This window comes from Hevea brasiliensis, chromosome 3, assembly GCF_030052815.1.
Source record: "Hevea brasiliensis isolate MT/VB/25A 57/8 chromosome 3, ASM3005281v1, whole genome shotgun sequence".
NCBI lineage: Eukaryota > Viridiplantae > Streptophyta > Magnoliopsida > Malpighiales > Euphorbiaceae > Hevea > Hevea brasiliensis.
The window spans coordinates 107,334,083-107,346,052 of NC_079495.1; the positions used below are offsets into that span (position 1 = coordinate 107,334,083).

The 11,970-nt window shown below is 35.4% G+C and overlaps 2 protein-coding genes and 1 non-coding gene across 10 annotated transcripts; 2 read left to right on the forward strand and 1 right to left on the reverse strand.

Annotated features, from left to right (window-relative positions):
• Positions 1 to 155: 155 nt before the first annotated feature.
• TRNAA-UGC (transfer RNA alanine (anticodon UGC)) lies at positions 156 to 228 on the forward strand. Its single transcript has one exon. It is a non-coding gene; the product is annotated as a tRNA-Ala (tRNA).
• Positions 229 to 1,174: 946 nt separating this feature from the next.
• On the forward strand, positions 1,175 to 7,357 carry LOC110668154 (protein PHR1-LIKE 1). Of its 7 annotated transcripts, XM_058144449.1 has the most exons (9): positions 1,190 to 1,330; positions 2,269 to 2,429; positions 2,637 to 3,246; positions 3,682 to 3,871; positions 3,962 to 4,038; positions 4,145 to 4,184; positions 4,506 to 4,563; positions 5,899 to 5,968; positions 6,638 to 7,357. In XM_058144449.1, the coding sequence occupies exons 3-9, from the start codon at positions 2,665 to 2,667 to the stop codon at positions 7,004 to 7,006; spliced, it is 1,386 nt and encodes a 461-aa protein (XP_058000432.1). In that variant the 5' UTR covers positions 1,190 to 1,330; positions 2,269 to 2,429; positions 2,637 to 2,664; the 3' UTR covers positions 7,007 to 7,357. The 7 variants fall into 7 exon arrangements, with proteins under 7 accessions (XP_058000430.1, XP_058000432.1, XP_021684974.2 ...); XM_021829282.2 differs by lacking the exon at positions 2,269 to 2,429; XM_058144448.1 differs by lacking the exon at positions 1,190 to 1,330 and having other exon boundaries at positions 1,356 to 2,429.
• Positions 7,358 to 7,849: 492 nt separating this feature from the next.
• Positions 7,850 to 11,737, reverse strand: LOC110668153 (probable linoleate 9S-lipoxygenase 5). 2 transcript variants are annotated; one of them, XM_021829280.2, is made up of 9 exons: positions 11,360 to 11,737; positions 10,949 to 11,241; positions 10,533 to 10,761; positions 10,115 to 10,435; positions 9,912 to 9,997; positions 9,715 to 9,822; positions 9,293 to 9,600; positions 8,939 to 9,202; positions 7,850 to 8,732 (listed from the first exon to the last, which is right to left on the reverse strand). In XM_021829280.2, the coding sequence occupies exons 1-9, from the start codon at positions 11,562 to 11,564 to the stop codon at positions 7,982 to 7,984; spliced, it is 2,565 nt and encodes an 854-aa protein (XP_021684972.2). In that variant the 5' UTR covers positions 11,565 to 11,737; the 3' UTR covers positions 7,850 to 7,981. The 2 variants fall into 2 exon arrangements, with proteins under 2 accessions (XP_021684972.2, XP_021684973.2); XM_021829281.2 differs by having other exon boundaries at positions 10,949 to 11,238; positions 11,360 to 11,711.
• Between the last annotated feature and the right edge of the window lie 233 nt (positions 11,738 to 11,970).

The window sequence follows — 11,970 nt, forward strand, 5'->3', positions numbered from 1 at the left end:
AATAATAATAATAATAATAATAATCAAGCATCCATAAAGTAGACAAAAGAACCAACATTCCTTGGACTCATATTTGATCTTCCGCAGGAAGGAGAGCAAAAGATAAAATAATCTCATCATGATATATATTTATTGGTCTAAACATGTACACGTATGGGGATGTAGCTCAAATGGTAGAGCGCTCGCTTTGCATGCGAGAGGTACAGGGTTCGATCCCCTGCATCTCCAATTTCTTAATTCGCAACTCTTTTATTGTTGTCAACAATCGACACCCGTCAAACAATATGCACTTAATTAAAATGGGATAGAAATAAATATTACTTGATACTTTGAATTAAAAAGAATATTTTGTAATATGCAAAAAAAAAAAAAAAAATCTTCTCGAATTTCACTCTTTTAAATTTTTTTTAAAAAAGTAAATAAATAAATTATATATTTTCGATCAAACTTAAATAAATTTAAAATTAAATTTTAAGGGTAATAAAATATTATTTTTTAATAATAAAATATTAAAAATAATAATTTTAATATTAAATAATTTTTTATTATATTTTTTAATTTTTTATTTTATTTATTACAAATAATAAATAATTTTTAATATTTAAAAATTAAAAAATATAAATTTTATTACGTAAGAATTTATTTAGCTTTAATTATAAAGTACAGTAATTTATTTGATTTAAAACAAAATTTTGAATTTATTTAATTCTCAACTAAAAATAAAAATGCTTATTTGATTTTTTTAAAAAAATAAAAATCTAATATTATGTAATAACAGGCAGCTGAAGCAAAATTCAGTTTCTGGTTGAAGACGTAACAATAACAATAAATTTGACCAAGTTTCTTAAAAAGCAAGACAATGGGCCAATGGTCACGTGGATTTGGAAAAAATGCTATTGCCAATCGAGTACCAAAAGAAATCACCACTTTTATTGGGCCCCACTATCCCTTTGACGGCCTTTCACAATCACCCACATCAACACCTATGCTTTGTTCACTTCCTACTCCAATCACCACCGTCAAATATATAACTAAAATTTCCCATCTCACGGGGGCCTGAACGAAACAGCGGCTAATAATTAATCGTACATAATTGACAAGTGCAAAAACATTCCTATCAATGATGATGAGACACATGAAGCTCTCTTTGGGCCTTGGCTGGCACACAGAGATTGGGACACAGAATTCGTGCAATTGCTGAATTCTGCTAGAAATAGTAGTATCGTGAGTCGATATTCTTCCTTTGCTTGCGTTTTAGCGTCCAAAACATTGGGTTCTTATCCAATCACCGGCTTGTCGATACTCAATTCTCGATTTTTCGCAATTTTTGGTAACTTTTTTAGCTACCCATTTTTGAGTTTGAGTTCCAGATTTTCAAGTTCACGTATTTTTCATAATTTTGATTGATATGACCATTTTGGTTTCTTGCCTGGGATGCCCCCCACCCCCTAAAAACACCAATCATTCTTCCGTTTCTTGTAGTGAATTTAGTTTGTTCCTTTTGTGAGGCTTTGATTCTTGATAGAGAATAAGCTATTTTATCTGTCTTGTATTGTAGAGTTGCTTTGGTTGTTTTCTTCAAGGATTTGAGGTTCTTTAGGGTGTTCTGTCTTTTGGGTTTTTTTTTTTTTTTATATATTTTTTATGGATTGGGTGAGAATTTGTGGTTGGAGTTGGCGTGGTGTGCTGGATGCAAAAATTGTGGTTTTGATGTGTTAAACACGATGGTTTTATCTACTCATAAGTTAATTTTTGGATGGTTTTTTATTCATTTTTCACTTCTTTGGACTTAAATGGTGATAAAGATAGATTTGAATTTCTAATGGTGATCCTACAAGTTCAAATTTGGGCTTGCTTCAGCATAAATTTGTTAGTTTTAGTGATTGTTTTGAGCACTTTAAATTACCTGATAGTTGGGATGTGTGTGTGCTGTGGAGTTATGTAAGAATTAGAACTGGTTGGATACGATTTTGTATTCTTATTGTTTTTGTGTGAGAGTGTTTTTGGTTTAAGCTATATGGCTTTCCATCATTCCTGTTGCGCAGTTCCATTCTTTTATAAGTTATATTTCTGCTTAAGGCTGGTTCATCTAATTCCTGTTGTAGTAGAAATATTCTCAAACATATATGTAATTCAAAATTACCATTCGTACAAAATATTTTCCTTGGCTAATGATATCTTATATGGTATATATCACCTGCTGAATGCACTAAAATGTTGAGATGTGAGACTTAACTGTTTCATTTCTAATTTGGTCTCTTGTGGCAGTCATTATGTGGTCATCTTATCAAATTTGCTTCTCCATTTCCTGGCTAATAGTGGATATCAGTTGTGGCAATAAGTTGGGCTTGTAAATTTTCAAGTGTTACAAGCAATTTTTCCAGTTATCAGCATCTTTGAGCAGCATCATTTTTGCCATTTTGGATTCTGTAATTTTCTTCTCACAGATGCCAAAATTCCAATTTTGAGTGGTGTTCGTCTGCTATTAATGCGTTACTATGCATGACAACTTGTTTCGTATTTTGTTACATTTGAGTTGTTCACATGAAGTTTGAGCAAGTGGTTGCGATGTTGACACTGTTTTTGATTCTCTGCATACAGCCATAATGAATGTGTGCTGTGTTTTTTATACTCAGGGATTGGGGGCAAAGAAATTGACTAGCTATGTCTTCATCTTTTTCAGTTCTTCCTACTTCTCTTGAAGATAAGTACTCCAAGTTGTCTGATTCTTTTCAGGTTGTTTCAGAACGGGAACTGACAAGAAACCCTATAATCCAACAGGCATCTCCATTGGGTCCAAATAGTGGGACCATTGGACACTTGTTTTCTTCATCTTTGAGATATCCGAATGAATTAAATGCTTCTTTGGTTTCACCACGAGGTGGGCAGTCTCAAAATTCTCCATTCATTTCTCAGTCATCAAGGAATCAGGGAACCTTGCCAGTAGCACCAACCCAGTCTGCCCATTCTGAAGTGCAATCCACAGCACTGATTAGTCACTCTGAAGAAAATAAGGATATGTCCTGGTCTATGGATCAACTTCATGACTTGCTTTATTTTCCTGAAAATGTAACTGTTGAGAATGGTGAAGTGGAAAGCAATATTGGTGTCATTACAGCGGAGGATCTTTCTAAGAGAACAGATTGGCACGAGTGGGCAGATCAGTTGATCTCTGTTGATGATGATCTGGACCCAAATTGGAGTGAACTTCTTAATGATGCTAATCCAACAGATGTCAAACAAAAGGTTGTCCTCTTTATAATGTGGTTTTACTGTATATAATCTGTGCATGCAGTAAATTTAATGTTTGCATATGGAGGCATACATCTCATTCCATCCATCTATATGGTGTCTAATGTTATAAAGTAGAACTACTCTGTACTCTCTCTCTCAAAAATAAAATAAAACAAAATAAAATAAAATTTCAACAACTTTAGGAGGTGTTTGGGAAACTATATAGTACTTCATCTGTGAATAGTAAGGCTACTGTTAGAGTTTATGTTTTGGTAAATTTTGCTTGACCACTGATTGAGTTAATTTCTAAGATTAGTTTTAAGTTCATTTTGTATTTTAGTATTGTCTGATAACCATCTGAACCAGCTCTTTAAGCTGCCAAACATCCTTTTCTTTGTTATATCATTTTCTTGTTACTTTTCTTTAAAATTGTAAGTGATGTATCAGGTGCTGAAATCATCTTCTGAAATCTCAGTGCAACGCCAAATTCATCAGCATCAACATGCAAATAATGGAGAACCATATTCTGTTTCTAACCCAATTTGTACTGCACCCTCAACAAAGCCCCGAATGCGCTGGACACCAGAACTTCATGAGGCTTTTGTAGAAGCTGTCAATAAGCTTGGTGGTAGTGAAAGTTCGTAGTTCTCCTGGTTATAGTATGCTATTTACAAATCTTAGGGACTGGAAAATTGTTGTCATGTTGACTAAGAGTTTTAAATTACAGGAGCAACTCCAAAGGGTGTTTTAAAGCTCATCAATGTTGAAGGCTTGACCATTTACCATGTTAAAAGCCACCTGCAGGTATGTGAATTTTCTTTCATCTTAAACACTTGACCGTGTTTTCTGTTTCCTTTCAGAAGCTAGTTATAAGGTTATTGATTTAGGTAGCATATTTTTTAAATTTCAGAAGTACAGAACGGCCAGATATAAACCAGAATCATCTGAAGGTAACTCTGATTAGCTCCTTTTTCTTCTTTCTAACGTGACATTTACTTGCCTCTAATATTAGAAGAATGTAATGCATTAATATTTGCATTTCTTTGTTATTTTTGCTTACCATATTTTTAGTGTGTAATATTAGAAGAATGTAATGCATTAATATTTGCATTTCTTTGTTATTTTTGCTTACTGTATTTTTAGTGTATAATATTATAGAAGAATGCTATGCATTAATTTTCATGGGATCCTTCTCTCCTTCGTAGGTTTGCATATGAGTTTTATTGTTATATTGCAATTGTTTGAAGCTGGTTGTTCTCTCCATTTTTTAGGAACTTCAGAGAAGAAGTTGAGTTCCATTGACGAAATGAAATCTTTAGACATGAAAACGTAAGTTCTTTCCTTCACCGATAGTTTCACAATGTAATCATCTCCTGTTTTTGGTTGAAAAACTTACTGATGTACTATTTGAGAAAAATGTGATGATCGAAGTTCAGCTATATGCCTGCAATTTATACCTATAGATTATTAAGTGTGATGATTCAAGGCCCTTTCACATTTTAATTTTTTCGGTTTTTAACACTTTGCTTTCAAGTGTAAAAATTTCCATGTGCCTGTACCTCTACATACAATAACTAGACTTCCTCTAATAGATGAGCAGAAACAATTGATATTAGTCTATTAGATTATCCTTAATAGGCTTATTAATTTTTTTGTTTTTCATTACTTTCTTTATATACTATGGTGAAGAAAAAAAAATCAAGGAGAGATCCAAGCACCTTTTTTCTACTCTTTTTATGGTTGGAGGAAGGTTTTGAGGATGGGTAGAAATTAAGGAAGAGTTGGGCAAGAAGGACTTTTGATTTCCCTTTTCTCTGTTGAATAATGTGCAGAACAATGATTTTCTAGTCATTTTGGTTATAGAGGAAGTTGTGAAAAATGGGTCGTGGGTGTATTTGTTAGTACAATGGGTAAAAAGTAAAAACCTGCTTTCTGGCCCTTTTCACTCCAATTTTTGAACTTTTGATTGGTTGAGTTTTGGTTAAGCAGTAGGATTAAAGTTGATATCCTTCTTCCTCATGCACATGTTCACCTAAACCTAGAGTGAAGTAGTACCAGTTCCTCCTATTTCTTATTCTTTCCTTCCAATCATCCCAAACCAGAGAACTAGTCTAAACCATATACTTAATTCTGTATTAGAGACGAGTAAAGAAGACCTGTATGCTTGCCTTTTCTCCCTTTAATGAATTCCATTTTCTCATTCAAATTAATTCCTTCATTCTTGCAGAGCATGTTGCATTCTCTATTATTGATGTCATCTCTCTTTTATTTCATCTTTTTTTTTTTTAATTTTTTGATGATCATCTCTCATAATCAGTTTCTTCTCAAGTCATTTGTGTGGCAATGATGCTATAAACGTTTTCTTTTCATGATAATCTCTCATGATCTTTTCAAATGGATGTCTACTTCTACTTGTGTGGGAATGATGCAGGGGGTTTTTAAATGTTTTCACCCCTTATGCGCTAATAGCTACTCTAGATTTTTTTTTAAAATTTGTATATTAATGGAATGTGGGCATATTTAATGCTGAACATTGGTTACATTGGGCTTTATGCATTTGGACTTTTTTATGTCATGATAGATACTCTAGAAATTCTTTGTATTTCATTTGGTATGCCAATGGAACTTGAGCTGATTTTATGCTGAACTTTGGTTCAATAACAGGAGCATGGGTATCACTGAAGCATTGCAATTGCAAATGGAGGTTCAGAAGCGACTCCATGAACAGCTTGAGGTATGCTATTGATATTCGAACTCCGATTTCTGTCTCTTGCTAGTTTTGCGGTATCTTAATTCAATACAACACAACCATTTATTCTTATTCATATGCTTAGCATTTTGGCATGGATTCCTTTCTTTTTGAAAACCTGCATAATATCAAAATTTGGGTACCTTAGTCTCCCTGTAAAGCCTGCTAGCTCTCAAGTACAGTAAACCATGAAATTTTTAATCCACTTTGCTTCATGTTCAAGTTAGCCTGTGGAATAGCTCATAGGATTCACTTGTCCCTTTTGCTTCTATTTCTAGGAATCTTCAATGAAAATTTACATTTGTTGTGCTTCTTCTTATGCTCCCCTTACCCTAGATAAGAACTAATTTTTGTATAAGCTCTCATGGTGCATTTTCTAGCTTTTCTAACCTCTTTCTGCTGATATCATATACAGCCAAAAAAGCTGGTTAAGTTGGTTTATTATAATCAAGATGTTAAGAAGTGGAGATTGCTGGTTCAAATTGAGCTTCTCATTAACATTGGTCGGAAAGGAGCTTAATGATGACTGGCACTAGATGAGCATTATTTTTTACAATACTTAAATATATGCACAAAAGCAACATATGCATGCATGGTTTCCACAACTAAAGTTTTGTGATATATGCTGATATTGATGTTATCTTATCCTGACAGATTCAGAGGAATTTACAGTTGAGAATTGAGGAACAAGGAAGGTATCTACAAATGATGTTTGAGAAACAAAGAAAGATGGAGGATGAGAAGTCGAAGGCTTCTTCCTCCTCCATGGATGACCCTTCACTTCCACAGTCAAATGCAGTGCAGCCATCCAGTAATAATAAAATGGAAGTCTTAGAGCCAGATCATGCCAAAATTGCGGTTGATAGAAGCGATGGTGGTGTTGCACTGGAAGAAAGCTCCCTAAGTGTAGGCAGAAAGCACAAGGCTCTAGAAAACAGAACTGACAATAATCTTGACCCAAAAGATGATGAATCTAGTCCCGCATCAACAAAGCGACCTAAAGCAGATGAAACTGCATTATAATCAACCCTCTGCATTTAATTGATCATTTTATACAAATGACATTTTACTTATCCTAGATGTGTCATTTGTTAAGCCTGGAAATGGATTCGGTTATGTGCCTTGTGGTGAGGCATGATCATTGATGGAATCAAAGAATTTTTGGAACTCAAGGTCTTGCCTTCATTTTCCATCTAGCTAGAATCAAAAGATGCAAAATGAGTTTCCTGACTACTGACCTTTCCAATCTTGGTTGGAATTTGAATTAGGAACTGGTGCTGGAAGATGGAGGTTGTAAATGTTTGTGCAATGTTGACTGTTAAAAAACAATAGTAATTTCCAATTGAATAATGTATTTCCTGAACTTTAACTCTATGCCCTATGTGCTCTGTAATTTCAGATAGAATTGAGCTACAAGATCTTTCAGCATTCTCAACGTTTTGAAGCATCTCAAAATTGAATTTCACTATAATATGGAAATGCATAGCTGGAACTTTCAACTGTGGTCTGAGAATGGTAGTGAAGGATACATTGTTACTGCAAGCATAACTTTGAATTGAGCTTGATGAAAGTGTCAGCACTTCACTGTTAATAACGGTAAATTGAAAGCAAAATTTGATATGAAATTGGCAAGGGAGGATAAATTCTAGTTATTCTAAACTCAACCGTTGAAATGGATGAGGATGAAGTAATTGCGAAGTATGCACTATGCTTTAGCTTATCAAACGTTTCCAATGTTCTCACAAAAATCAAATGGTAGGCTGAAGCATTTAGCAGCCGAATCATCCTCAGGACCTCAGTTGATGCATTTGTTAGCAGAAACTTCAGCATTAAACTAACGAGTTTGCGAAACCAACAGGTGAAAAATCAATCAAAATAAGGATGACCAATTGATTAGGTGGCTAAACAATTATTCATTTCATTATTAATCCACATTGTGAAGAACATCTAATGGTAAACTAAAGCAACAGTAAAAACAAGAAGCCTTGCAGAGTAGCTTTAAATAGAAATACTGTTGGGGATGCCCTTTCCTGTAAGTCCTTCTTCGCTTGTTGGAAAGAGGAGAGTGTATGGCATATTGACAGGTCCAATACGGTTCTTCAATTTTGTATCTATGTTCCTGTCCGAGATTCTTTTCCCAATTCCTTCCAGTGTCTCCTGAAATTTCTTAAATGCTTGCAATGGTTCTGTATCTGAAGTCCATCCAGGGGCTCGCTGCCCAAGATATTCCTCATCTGGTGAATGCATTGACAAGATTTCTACAAGGGAAATACCAAGAAGTGCCTGTGGCTTGGCAGTGATGGTTTTGAAGAAAGCCTCTTCAAAATTGGTCTCAAGCTCCCTGTACTCAGCAGAACCTTTTTCAGGCATCAACCTGCGACTTATGGTTGGGCGGTTGGGGAGGTAACCTCCATAAGGATATTGTCCAAAATTGATGGCTGCATGAAGGGCAGAAGCTATCCATATGATGATAGTGCATGTTTCAATTAGCTCATCAAAAGTTTGCATCCTGGGCCACCATAGTTCACCTTTCTTGTCACCATGACCCTTCTCTTGGATTTCCTTCCACCAGGATTGCAGTTCAGAGTCCTGTCTAACCATGTCATTTGTCTTGTAATAGAAGGAACAGTATTGTTTAACCAATTTCTTGATTGCTGACCATATCTCAAGCCCATCAACAGCAAATGGGTAGTCTTCTATCATCAGGCGAAGACCATTGGGTGAATTCTCATCCTCAATTGCCATTCCTCTAAATAAATCAAAGCAAGAAAATGAGTGACATGTAATCGTAACCTTACATATGTGTGAAATTTTTTTTTATATCAATCTACTTAATTCTATCCACTAATTTCCTTAATATGTTTCAGAACAAATCAAACTATTAGTTTGTCTCAGTTGCCTGCAAGTTCATGAATTATTCCTTTCTCAATGTGGATTAGACTTGGATTTAGTTACCTCTTCTTGAGATCCTCAGGCAGTGCTTGATCGGTGAAAATCCAATCTTTGTAAATTGCAGAAGACATCTCCATGGAATATTTTCCAGGAAAAACAGTAGCCTCCAGTACTCCTTCAGCATTAATGAGTACCTGCCTAGCTAGTGCATTTATGTACAGCGTGTCGCGGAAATGAGGATGCAAAAGCTTGTAAACAGGATGCAGAACACTTAGCTGCCTATTTGTTGCAATCACAAATGGTTCAATCACTGCATGCGTGTTCAACCTATGACACAAGTCATAAAGACTCTTTAATTTGGAAACTGCATCAGTATAATGTCACGGGTCAGCTTTATTCAAAATCTGAAACTCGTACCAGTGACTAATCAGCTGATGACATCCTGAGTCATTTACAGCCACATAAGCTTTAGCCAGTTTCCAGATGGAGCCTTCAATTCCATGTTCAGCAGGTGTGTATACATTGCTTACTGCTCCAAATTGATCTCCCTCAGGATGAGGCAAACTTAATTCAATTGCAAGTGGCTTCAGGGTTCCATCTTCTTTCAAGAAAAGGAGTGTTCTTGATGCATAAATCTTTGTGGAAGTTTCCTCATTTATCAGCCTCAGGTATGGCATCAGCACATCATGGTAATCCAATATGAATAACTTGTTCTTCTCTATTGCCTGTTCAATCAAAATACTTTCCAGGTGTGTTAGTTTATGACATTTGATTAAAGCATGCACAGACTAATAAATAGAAGAATTCTGTTATGGAAAAAGTACATTGGGAAACATTACCTCATCTAAACTCATTCCATGTAATTTATTCTCTATATGTTCTTTTGTTATTGAACTGTTCTGATCGCCAAATTGTTTATAGTTTAGCTTGCTTTTTGGAGGGAATTCCTGCAAAACCAAATTTCTCTTGTACGTATGTAGCTTTTCTATGCAGAAAAAAGGAGTAAGGAAAAATTGCCAGGGCAGCTTCTGCTAACCTCAAGACAACGAATGCTAACAGGATTTACACCAGCAAGCAGTTCTCTAGCAAATTCCTCATCAGAACTCCAAGCTAACTCATTCACTGCTCCGATCATTAGAACATTACAATTAAATGGCATGGGAAAGAAAACCAAGTAAAGGGCCAAGTATCAAACTCCAAAATCTTTTCATAATTTGACTGCCAAACAAAACATAGTACCTTGAATCACTTGAGGCATAGGAAATTTCCTATCGCTTCCAAATATCACATTAAGTATTTCCAGGGTAATGTTTTTTCCTTTGCTGATGTGCAAAGGACCGTCAGGTAGCTTAATTCCTTCTTCATAGATAGTTAACACATCTTTGTAGGAGTCAAACTCTCTATCAAATAGAGATTTTAGCTCAGGTCCAATCAATTGACGTATAGATTTCAATGAATTAACAAGGAAGTCTTTGTTCTTGGAGGGACTAAATCGTTCATCCCTTGGCACATAAATGCTTAAGCTCTCAGGAAGAGGTAGCCTGCTCTCATTGCAAGGATCTGTATAAGAAAATGTTATAATTTTATAAGACCAAGTTATTAACATAAAATGATACAATAATCTCAGCTTTCTTAAAGGATAATTATACGCTCTAACCTGAATCCACTGGTCCCCTGCCTGTTCTCACTCTGCGAGGATAAGGGTGATCAGTAGACCCTCCTAGAACTGGACGAGCATGTTTCTGATCTCCAAGGTCATTGTAATAAGCATAGTCATAGACCCTGTCAGCTTCCTGGAGCTCTCCTTTTCCATCTCCTCTTAAAATCTCTAGTTCTTCTTCTCTGTACTTTCGCAATGGCATTGGAGTCTTATAGGGAAGGTATGTCTGCACCATTAATATAAAATTAAGCATTATTGACATAAAACCTATCTACTGCTTCAATAAACCCAGAACTGGGGAAAAAAAAGAACGGATCACCTTTATTTTTTTTTTTCTCATTATCAAGAAACAGATCTGCTGCTATTTCAGCAGATACAATTTGACATGAACAGTAAGTGCAAAATTTACTTGCCATGTTAGAGAAGAAGACACGATCTTTTTTGTAAAATTTGGCAGGGTAAACCCACGAGTTGCAATCAAAGTGGATGGAGCCATGACCAGGGACATGTTCAAGTGTGAGAGTCTTGAGGTAGAATTCATCATGGTGATCATTTCTTACAGTAAATGCCCCTGGAACTCCAATTTCCTCTTCCCAATCAAAGGTAATCTGGAATTGCACTTCACCTTCTTTAAGTGGAGTAGACATAGTAGTATTGCGCTTTTCCAAGTAAGCTGGACGCCCTATTTTCCCTCTCTGCCCATCTTCTGCATACATAGGCACATTAACTTCACTTGATGAAAGTTTCCCAAGAAAAGGAAAGAAAGAGAGAAGAGAAGAAACTAGTTTGTTGAAATACATAGAAAGGAAAAAAGAAAATCTCACCAGGATCACAATTAATGGCACTAATGAGCTGCAGGGAGACTGTTTTACCCGTCAGCTTATCAAAGAAATCATGAAGAATGTTCAAAACATTCTTCTTGATCAAAACAATAGCAGTGCCTTGAATCTTGCTGCATTGACTTATCTCACATTTCATTTTCTTTCTGCCATTTTCTCCAGTAACCACTTGAATGATGTTGTGAGACATATTTGTTTTGCTTCAGAAACAAACGATTAATTTGTCAGAGAGGTTGGCATTTGATTTGAGCAAAGCTTTGGCTACTTATGGGGAATTAATCTAGACTCTGAGAATGCCTCACCAGGGAAAGTCCTACTCATTTGCATTTGTTAAAGACTTCCAGGAAAGTCCTGAATTAATTGTATCCATCTACCAGAATGACTTCAGATAAGGTATTTGTCCTTTTCAATTTAATTGGAAAAAAAAATAAGGTCTTCGTCAACTTTTAAAAAGAAATAAGGAAGGAAGGAAGAAAGTGTTAGCTTAGAGCTTGTGATTTCGGGATAAGAAAGTAGCAACTAGCTGCAGTTAGCCAAGACTTAGAAGCTGTGGCTTGTGATATGGGAAAAATTTATATGAATTTAAAATATAAATA

Excerpts from the sequence above, each read along its gene's own strand:
- LOC110668154 (XM_058144447.1), top strand. The coding sequence starts at position 2,665 with ATGTCTTCATCTTTTTCAGTTCTTCCTACTTCTCTTGAAGATAAGTAC. Across the intron at positions 3,247-3,681 it reads CAACAGATGTCAAACAAAAG|GTGCTGAAATCATCTTCTGA; the intron begins GTTGTCCTCTTT and ends GTGATGTATCAG. Across the intron at positions 4,564-5,898 it reads AAATCTTTAGACATGAAAAC|GAGCATGGGTATCACTGAAG; the intron begins GTAAGTTCTTTC and ends GTTCAATAACAG.
- LOC110668153 (XM_021829280.2), bottom strand. The coding sequence starts at position 11,564 with ATGTCTCACAACATCATTCAAGTGGTTACTGGAGAAAATGGCAGAAAG. Across the intron at positions 10,436-10,532 it reads CAGGGGACCAGTGGATTCAG|ATCCTTGCAATGAGAGCAGG; the intron begins GTTAGAGCGTAT and ends TTTCTTATACAG. Across the intron at positions 9,823-9,911 it reads TTAGCATTCGTTGTCTTGAG|GAATTCCCTCCAAAAAGCAA; the intron begins GTTAGCAGAAGC and ends TTGGTTTTGCAG.